At 44.1% G+C, this 10923-nt stretch overlaps 1 protein-coding gene across 1 annotated transcript; it reads right to left on the reverse strand.

The window, feature by feature from the left end:
- Positions 1 to 310: 310 nt before the first annotated feature.
- Positions 311 to 3766, reverse strand: dbi (diazepam binding inhibitor (GABA receptor modulator, acyl-CoA binding protein)). The gene is made up of 4 exons (XM_018732325.2): positions 3550 to 3766; positions 1974 to 2091; positions 747 to 809; positions 311 to 599 (listed from the first exon to the last, which is right to left on the reverse strand). The coding sequence occupies exons 1-4, from the start codon at positions 3556 to 3558 to the stop codon at positions 526 to 528; spliced, it is 264 nt and encodes an 87-aa protein (XP_018587841.1). The 5' UTR covers positions 3559 to 3766; the 3' UTR covers positions 311 to 525.
- Positions 3767 to 10923: the final 7157 nt, after the last annotated feature.

Here is a 10923-nt window from a genome sequence, read left to right on the forward strand (position 1 = left end):
TGCATCGCATCAGATACATGACACTTGATAAAATAGTATAATACAGAAACCATGCCCTTACAGATGTCTGGTGTAATAAGCCATTTCTCAGCTTATGGCAATGCTGAGCATCATCTTCTTCAGGGCAGTAATAGAATAATTTGTAGACATGCATAGAAGCCTACTCTACCTCCCAGGAAGCTTTTCAAAAAACCACACCCCATTCTGTAAATGTAAATAGCTCCTAGAACTGCTGCAGAAGTTCTGCAACATTGCCTGTATTGGCTAAGTTGCTCATGTTTCAAAAGGGGAAAACCTCCATACACAAGTGTTAAAAGTAATTTAATTGGACATATTTTACAGTCACTATGAAATCTCCTTATGAAAATGCTCATCATGATGTTCAGATGAAATACTGACACTGACACCACAGCAGCTGAGCATTCATGCATTTAAGGCACCTTGGCATGCAAAGTTAACCATTACTGCTGCGGTATGCGCTGCCCATTGAAACACTGCCATTTCTTTCCATTTGGAAGCTGGACTTCAAATTCCATACTTTTCTTTCAGTTCTTCCACTTTGGCAATGTAAGCCTTCATCGCATCCTCTTTGCTCATGCCTGAAGACAGGGGAAAAAGACATATGGAGTACAGTTACTAAAAAAGCCATTTCAGGTTACAGGACAATAAAGGCCTTTTCCTTTACCACAGTGCTACCTATTTCCTTAGCAGCACACAACCCACAGCAGTGAAGGCCTTGCTCTGACCTTTCTTTTTCTCCCAGGCGTCCCATTTCGCCTTGCCGGCAAAGTCCAGCATGCCAGGACGAGCTATAGAAACCAAATCAGATGTTACAATTAAGCACATTGCTTTCCCCATTCACAAAATGAGCCTGTATGGTCAAGACATTCAGCATGTGTAGAACATATGGCACACACCTAGAGAAAACTGCCAAATTTTACAGTTCATGGCTCTTCCTCAAATGCAGCAGTAGTTTCCTTAGACTGCTTACTCATTTGAGGGGCTCAGACCAGTTCACCACACTATAGCTGTTACAGCTGTTGAACCTGTGACCTTTGAAACCCCAGGTTCCAGTCCCACCTCCAGCTATAGTCAGCTGGAGCATGGTACTTGTCAATACTACAGTAAAGTTAACCAGTTGTATAAATAGGTAAATAACCAAGCTACTTTGGAGAAAAGCATCAGCTAAATCAAATGTTGGAAAGCCTTCTTTAAACATGTATGCAAATACACTGCACTCTTCTGCTACCTGAAGCAAACATACTAAGGGATGAGCTATAAAGAATGCCAAGTGGTGGCTAAGGCCCTGTGGAGTGCTCAAGCGTATTGCAAGGTGCCAATGGCATTTTGGTGGCATGTGCCCACACTGTCAAATGACACCTTCATGCCATTAGTCACCATATCATGCATTTTTACTGCAAACTGTGTGCAATCATGCACTAGGCTAAGAGGTTCCTGATAAAGATGCCAAATAGCACATTACTCATGGAAGTAAAAGATACAAACTCAAGTTCTGAAACAGTGACTCCAATATAAAACTCCAAAAAGATTTGAGGAAATTAGTAGTGCATTGAGGAATAGGAGCTGAATTGTCTTATGGACAGTAACTCCTCACACTTAACAGTCCACAAGGATGACCATTGTACTGCTTACTGCACTGCCTGCCACTTCTCACCACCACTTGTCAGCACACATTACAAGGATAGCAGTATACAGAATTAGGATAATTAACCTATAACATTTATGACAAGCCCCTTGCTGCTTCATGTCTCATTTGACAAACCGTGTTCTCATTTAAGTCGGGGATACATGGCATTGCTCGGCCACAAGAAAATTGTGGTAGACATGCCATGTGTTCAGAAGAGGTACACCCCAGCACAAATCCATTTATACACATTTCTGATAAACTATACCTTAAAATCAGGGCAGATGCTGGTGAGCAGGCATGAATACCATTGACCTCAATCACATACCTGTGTTAACATCACCCACTGTGGTCTGCTTGTACAAACTGTAGATCTCCAGCATCTCTGCATCTGTAGGCTTCACCTTCAGGTGCTTCACCTCTTCGGCAGCTTTGTCAAACTCAGCCTACGGAACAAGATTTGGGGGGGGTGCTCTTACTATACTGTGATAGCTGAACAAGGTAATTTATGAACACATGACTAATTGAGTAACTCAGCAGGCAACAGTTCAGAGGAAAAAATTACAACTCAAAGGACAAAAAAGTTAGTCTCTTGCAGGTTCAAGTCCTTCACCACACACAGATTTGTGGAAAAAAAAAAAAAAAAAAAAAAAAAAAAAAACAGCTGCAATGAGCACACCAAGAAGGAAGAAAGAAGTTACCTTTTGTGGCAGGGGAAAACAATTTAAAAAAACCACCTTAATGGTAGCTTACAGCTCACTTAAGCACATTCAGACTTTTGATCAAGAAGCAGCCAAACAGAATCTAGATACAATGAAGAAAGAATGAAAACTAAGGCCTAGTCTCCATGCACAAATCAGGCATCCCTGCAAAAAATCTCAGTCCTGCAGTGGCACCACTGATACATCCCTGTCCCAAAACACCTGATACAAGTGGTTGTAATTGCATGTCTCATGGAAGAATGAGAACTAACAGGCAAAAACACCATTGCACTGAATAAGTGCAAGACTCCATTGTGAGAGCTGGGGGTACAACAGCAAACATATCCCTCAGTATAAGACACCAGGAACTTACTGTGGTATAGATTGTGTGTGGAAGATTTTTTTTTTTTTTTTTTTTTTAAAAAGCAGAAGTCACTCTCTGCTTATATGACTCCAGACCATCTAGACCTTCAACACAGAGTTGAGTAATGCACAGAATATTGCAATAGTCAGCTGCAATAAGAATTTTACACACCAACTGAGGGCCTAGTAAGTCATTTTCTGCATTGTCCCCCATTGATTCATCATGATTGAATCACATGACAACATGTGTAGCAGGAGTGATTCCTGTAGCTGGGGACGTACAGACAGGCGTTTCCTCTGGAACCCCAACGAAATAATCGTATAATTTTTCGAGCACTTCAGGCTTAGAGCAACCTATCCATCCATCATCCATGAGTGGGTCCTTCGACAGTAAGAGCCTTCGCCTCCAGCAACCCAGCGCCGCTCGAAACATGTGGATGTGCCACGATCACTGAAACACACAACGGAAGCCAGGGCACGAGACGAGGGACGATAGACGGACGGGCACGCGGACGTGCTGCGCTCCCTCGTCCATCACCACATTTAAAGGCGACTCGAAGACGTTCATGACACATGTCCCTGTCCGGTTGACGTTTTCATTCACTCGGATGCACGTATATCGCTCAAACAGACTCCGCGAACACATTTTGATTTTCTTATTTCTTCGGGCTGTTCGAGCCGCGTTAGCTGCTATCGTGTGACGAGAGCAAGTCTGAAGACATCGTCGTTCCAGCGATACAGCCAGTACACGGCGCCCACGACAAGCACTCACGAGCTACGGAAAAACGCAGCACTATCAACGCGCACATGCGAAATTTTAAGGGGGGGGAGAGAGAGTACCTGCGACATGATGTTCCAGTGAGTTTCTTCAGTCTTAATGGCCACGCGGTACCCAAGGGTTCTTCGCCGCAGTGTTCACAGGGCTAAGGCACACCGCCAACGCCTTGCTTATACTATTGGCTGCGATTCCCGCTCTCCTGGGCCAATAGGAACTGTTGTATGTTCGACTCGACAGATATCTCCAACGAGTTCATTGGCTGGCCAAAGCTCTTCCGTTGTCTCGAGAGGTCCGACTGAGGCCCAGGGCGAGCACGCGGAAGAGTGAATTGGGTCACGGGGTCAAGGTGCGCGTGCCTCTATTGCGGCTACGTTACCGCTGTAATGGGAGCAGCTCGCAGAGTTCAAAGTACACCTTGCAAGTACAGAACTTATCAGTTTTACGGGACTGTGAGAAATAAACCAAAATTCCTGAGCAATGTGGTTTAGGTGTGTTAGCATTAATTAATTAACCTATCTCATCCCAAACGTTATAAACACGGTATTTTCACTGCAATGATAATATTATATACAATCTTATAATTCTGCGAAGAACCAAACATAATTATTTAAATCAGCCTCTGAGCTTAGATCACAGGTTCGAATCCCACCTCCTTCTGCAGTGTCGGGGTACTTGCCCTGAAGCGACACAGTGAAAATTACTCAGCCGTATAAAGGGGTAAATCAGTGTAAGCAGCACAGCATTGTTAGTGGCTTTGGAAAAGAGAGTGAGAATAATAAAAGGAACAAGCGAATGTTCACTGGGCAGCTGCAGCGTCCACAGCTAAGACTGGAGAAAAGAGGCAACCCCCGGAAGACATGTCGGATCACACTCTGAATGACACGCTACTAAGCATCTTATACAGTTTCTACTGCGTTCATGGGTGTGTGGAGCTGAGTGTTAACATAGACCCATTGTGTTCTTACTGCTCTTTCACACGGCGGCCAGGTGATGATCATCGCAGCTCCTGTCGGATCATAACAAATACATTTCATAGACGCTCAAAAGATGAGTTATGCTGTGGATAGTGTCATACTGTATTGTAGTGTCGTGGATCCAGTCCTACATTTACATTTATTCATTCAGCAGACACTTTTCTCCAAAGCGACGTACATCTCATAGAAAATACAATTTGTGTATTACCTTAGGAGAAAGAGACAAAGCTGCAGATGTGAGAGACTTAAGTACAGTTAGTTTCCTTCACCATATGCATCGACGTTCATCACACAAGCAGCTGCATAAAACTTTACCAGAATATCACCAATTCCTAATCACCTTCCTAGTAGTTTTTTTTCGACATACATATAAAGATTTACATTACATTGCAGGAGTGGCTATGTAAAGGATTGATCCGAGCAAGATCATGAACATTTATACCTTATATAAACTTAAGAGATCATGAGTGAAGTGAGTCCAACTTAGAGATGAGTTTTATGACCCCTTTTAAATGTGGACAATGATCCAGCAATTCTGAGTGAGAGGGGGAGGTTGTTCCACCACAATGGAGCCAAAAACCTCTGTGGTTTACCTTCCGTGCGTGGGGCCGCCAAACGGGCAGATGTGGAAGAGCCAACCAACCAGTCTGGTTGGTGTGTAGCGGCTGATCAAGTCTTGTAAATAGCTGGGAGCAGTTCTACTGATGCATTTGTAGGCCATAACCAGGGTCTTAAATTTGATCCGGGCAGCTACGGGAAGCCAGTGCAAAGAAACGAGTAGGGGATGGGAACGCTTCAGCAAGTTAAACACTACTCGGGGAACGGCAGCGTTCTGTATCAACTGCAGAGGTTTGATGGCAATAGAGGGAAGGCCAGACAGGAGAGAGCTGCAGTAGTCCAGGGGGGATGTCACCATGGCTTGGACAAGTAGTTGGGCAGAGTCAGTTGTGAGGTAAGGACAGATCCTGCGGATGTTATACAGCAGTTACGAACCGGACCGCACAGCAGGAGGTGAGCGGCGGGAGAGCAAGCAAAGCTTCATCTGTATTTACAGCCGCTCCCCATCGCTCACATTACCGCCTGAGCTCCGCCTCCTGTCAGATCAGCGGCGGCATTAGACTCTCATAGGAGCAAACCCTGCTGTGAACTGCGCATGCGAGGGATCTAGGTTGCGCGCTCCTTATGAGAGTCTAATGCCTGATAATCTGAGGTGGAGCTAAGGCGGTGATGCTAGGGCTGGGGAGCGGCTGCAAGTACAGAGTAACATTAGCAGAGAGGTTTGACTGCACAGAGACCATAATAAATCAATTGCTTGCAGACTCATATCAAAACCAATCAGTGAGTGGCAAGTGACAATTAAGCTGCATATGGTGGCAGGCTTTATAGTGGCAAGTGAGTTGATGTATTTGTACAGCTGCATCTGGTGGCAGGTTTTAAGTCAGAATCCGACACTTATTTTAGTCCGCACGTGGCCCGCCAATTATTTTATTTACCATTTCTGTCCGCGCCTCTTTCCCCAGATGGGACTGTCTAGTTGCAGGAAAACAAGCTCAGGGCTCCCACTGATTCTGCATTATGGTGAGTTGTATAATTATTTCATTATATATTACAATGTAATAATAATAGAAATAAAGTGCACAATAAATGTAATGCGCTTCAATCATCCCGAAACCATCCCTCCCGGTCTGTGGAAAAATTATCTTCCACGAAACCGGTCCCTGGTGCCAAAAAGGTTGGGGACCACTGTAATACAGGTTGTATCTGTAGGTCCGGGTTGTGGTAGTCCTGTAAGTTACTCTGAGCAAACGGGTGTCACTAAATGCTACACCTTAAGTCAGTTCAGAGAGAAGTTTCTACGAAACGAATAAATGTTACGAGGGGGTGCGGTGGCGCAGTGGGTTGGACCGCAGTCCTGCTGTCCAGTGGGTCTGGGGTTCAAGTCCCGCTTGGGGTACCTTGCGACGGACTGGCGTCCCGTCCTGGGTGTGTCCCCTCCCCCCTCCGGCCTTACGCCCTGTGTTGCCGGGTAGGCTCCGGTTCCCCGTGACCCTGTAAGGGACAAGCGGTTCTGAAGGGGGGTGCGGTGGCGCAGTGGGTTGGGCCGCAGTCCTGCTGTCCGGTGGGTCTGGGGTTCGAGTCCCGCTTGGGGTACCTTGCGACGGACTGGCGTCCCGTCCTGGGTGTGTCCCCTCCCCCTCCGGCCTTACGCCCTGTGTTGCCGGGTAGGCTCCGGTTCCCCGTGACCCCGTATGGGACGAGCGGTTCTGAAAATGTGTGTGTGTGTGTGTGTGAATAAATGTTACTGCGAGCATTACACAACGCATTTGATGGCTGCGTTCTCAGTTCTCCGGGCTCTTATGATCCTGATTCTGTTCCTGCAGTACATGGCATGCGGTCTACCAGGGGGCCCACCACGATCGGAACGCCGGTCCAACTCCGCGACTCAAGAAACTATTTTGACCTTTTCGCTTTTCGGAAAAAAACGCACAAGGACAAAGTGCAGTACGGAAGAACAGGAATCTTGTACAAGCATTAGGGTGAAGCAGGCCTCCCTCTGAAGCGTATGATACTATTATTGTAACCTTTGACCTGCCTGAATAGCCACTATGGACAATATGTCGAACTCCAGCAAACACTATTCGATATAAGGTCTGAAACACCTACAGATGGCCCCATATAGAGGTGACACAAGGACAGCTCTCACTCAGACTTTAGAGTTATTTCAGATAATGCTTAGCTTCTCAGTTTTGTTTCTATCTTCTCTATTTGCACAGAGAAATACCTCTTTTAATTATAAAAATGAAAAGCAGTGCAACTATTTATGAATACTGCATTCAATACTGTACAGTATTCATTGATGTATAATGAACACTCACTTTTCCATGTGCTAGCCATTTTAAATAAAAAGTAACTTGAAGGGAATCACAAACAAAAAGTTTTGTGAACAAAACTTAGTCGCTGCTAGACACTCGACCATTGGCTGAGACCCAAACACTAACAAAGATGGCGCCAGCTGATGTTATCATACAGCAGATGGGGAGACCTCATTAGAATTTACAAGCAAATGTTGGGACTCGAAAACAATATAATAAAGTTGATATGTTTTCATTTGACAACCACTCGTATACCTGCTTGTGTCCTTGAAAGTCACGGTTCACTAGAGCCCCACAGGTCTACAAAGGTTGACACCCTAATGACGGCCAACTGTGGAGTTCTTTCTCCTTCTCGTCTGGGTCAACTGAGAGCCTTGTGTTTTTCGCCAAGCGCATCAGGTTTGTGTTTCCTCAACAACATATCTAAACCTGCACACACACTCATTGTATACAATGTCCATCTTTCTTCTGAAGATTCTGTAACATCAACCTCACTAGTAGTTATGATACTATTAACGGGGTAGTTAGAAGTTGTAATTACAGTTATAACTGGCTAGGAATTAAGTAAAATAGAATCAGAATAACATAATGAATTAAATGAATACACTTTAGCGCCTGATAAAAATCTATAGTAAAACAACTACTAGTCAGCACTGCAAACCCAAGCTAACTTTGTTCACCGAGTACAACTACAGACCACATAAACCAGGTGCACATTATTTTAACTGCAGGCTGTGAAGCTTGTTTTCTATGTTGAAGGATTATGTCCAGTATATTTTTTTATGTTGCACCTTTATAATTTCATTTCTCCATTGGCTTCCTGCAACTGCCTGGATCTAATTCGAGACTCTGATTATGTCCTACAAAACCATCAAGGCATATCTAGAAGACCTGATCATTCACTACACTCCTTCCAGACTGCTACGCTACTCCACCTCTGCCTGGTCGGTGGTCCCACGCAAAAGAAGTCCAAAATCAAAAGGATAAAGGTTTTCGGTTCTGACTCCGATGTACTGGAATGATCTCCCTCTCTCACTCAGAACTGCTGAATCTCTCTTTAAATTTAAGACAGGGTCTCAAAACACCTCTTTTGGACTCACTTCTCCCATGATCTCCTAAGTACTAGGGTGAGTACATGTATGTTATCTATTTATAATAATAAAAAAGAGCCACTAAATAGCTAGTCGTGTGATGTATGCTGGTTTATATGGTGGTAAGTGACAAATTGATTGTACTCAAGAATCACATGTCTGCCTCCAGATCTCTCTTTCTGTTGGTGTAATGCACTTTTGTATTGAGTAAATAACTGTAAGTACGTAGTTAACACCGTACATCACCAGAGAAAAGTGTCTGCTAAATGTAAATATAACTTCTATTTGGAGTAAAGTACAGTTTGTAGAAATGGCCATTAGCGTCACAAGAAATTAATTGGAATATAACTCGAAAGTCACAGTTTAAAAACCTGTACTATCTTTAAAGGACTCTGAAATCTAACATGAAGGTTGGCCTGAGACACCAAGCGCACAGCAGCTCAGTGGGTTTCTTTACCTTACTGTAGTGCTTCAAGTGTCCCACGAGGAGGCGCTCATCAGACATCTTTCACTTGTGAGCAGCAGGAGTCCTTCCTTCCTTCCTTCCTTCTTTCCACCTTTCAGCTGCACAAATGGAGGAAAGCTTCTCTTGTCTCTTAGCTCTGTGTTTGTTTGCAGCAGAACCTGTGATCCAATGCATGTAAACACACACACACACACCCACTGAAACCGCTTGTCCCAAGTGGGGTAGCAGTGAGCTGGAGCCAAACCCGGCAACAGAGGGCGTAAGGCTGGAGGGGGGAGGAGACATGCCCAGGATGGGACCCCAAGTGGGACTCGAACCCCAGACCCACCAGAGAGCCGGCACAGGCCAAACCAACTGTGCCACCACACCCCCCCACGTAAGCAGTTTAATTATATATAATAATATGATAATTACAATGATTACAAGTGATTTGCTACCTGTTCTGTCGTCTTAAACACACTCATGGAATAACTTGCCATGCCTTTGACATAGAAATAATAAAGAGTTGTACAGAACACAATAATGAACAGTTGGATCCGAGTTCTGAGTCACTTAATCAGAACTTCACAGACTCTCGATGGAGTTCGATCACAAGACCCAAGACACATTGGCCAACATGTGGGTCTGCGAGACCCCAACAATTCCACGTAACCATTCACAGCACATGAAGCAACCTTGCATTACATGAGACCCCCGGCTCCCCTCGCTGCCACCACTACTACTGGCTCAAGATAAGAGCTGCTGTGTGGCGGTTGTCCGGAGGGGGGTCTGGGCAACCTGGAGTGTGGATACTGCGGAGGCCGGCAGGAGGCGGTCAGTGAGGCGTTAGCCAAGTCAAAGAATTACTATGGAGGGCAGGATGTCATCCAGGGTGGCGGTAAGCTGGGGGTCCACAGTGTCTAATTAAGGCCTGTATCTGTTCATGTGCCATAACATACAGTACATGGGCTTTTAACTGAGCGAAAGTGATTTGAACTTTTTATATAAAGTTTTGGTAATAGTTTAGAGAAGGAAATACAAATCTTTGCAAGTGTATTGGTGCTGTTGTTAAAAAGGTAATATAAATAACTTTATACACTATGTATGCATCTCATCTTATTTTGTCTTTGATGACTGAACAAAAAATCATGAAGATTGTAGCCAGCATTTAACATATTATTATACGATTGTGTTATTTTTGACTGGAACTGGAAAGCTGGCTATTTATTTTTATTTTGTATTTTCAGTTGCCAACATTCATGATGGAGCAGATGGAAGTCCTTTGAAGCAATGCATGTAATGCACAAATGTAATGTAATTAATATAATGCACAAATTGTTTTTTTGCTGAAATGTACGTTGCTTTGGAAAAAAGCGTCTACTAAGTGAATAAATGTAAATGTAAGCAGTGTGTGTGTATCTTATGCCAAAAGGTAATGATTGTTGACACTTTAATATTTATACAGCAATGCAGTGTCTGGCAAAGGTGGCAGAGCAACACAGCAAGTAGCGCTGTTGTCTAATAGTATCAGCACACTAAGAAGTACAGCGGTTCGATCCCCGCTCAGTCTTCGTAGTTTGCCTGTTTTGCACATGGGTTTCCTCCAACTGCTCTGGTTTCCTCCCGCAATTCAAAGACATGCACTTAATTACCCTTGGTATGTGAGGGTGTGTTGCTCTCGTGTAGGCGAGTGACTGACTAAAGTAGCAGTGTCAGGCACTTTGGACGGAAAGATGTCACACATTATTCGCGCCAAGTCTCTTTGGAAAAAAGTGTCTACCAAACGCATAAAGTTTTTTTCATTATCACAGTGCGTATAAAAGACGGCAGCAAGGAGAACAGTACAAAGATATTTTAAAAAGGGAGCCAGCGGAATACAAATAGAGATTGCAGCTTTGATGAAAATGTGGAACGATTTAGTGTAATAGTTGTAATTGCTCTTTTATAAACAGCCTTGGATAGCAGTCATGTACTGTTTGATTTTATTCAAGAGTGCAATAGGCATGTTTCTTACTAGAGAATTGGCATCTGTGGATATGAAACACACTGGCAA

This window comes from Scleropages formosus, chromosome 1 (assembly GCF_900964775.1).
Source record: "Scleropages formosus chromosome 1, fSclFor1.1, whole genome shotgun sequence".
Taxonomy (NCBI): domain Eukaryota; kingdom Metazoa; phylum Chordata; class Actinopteri; order Osteoglossiformes; family Osteoglossidae; genus Scleropages; species Scleropages formosus.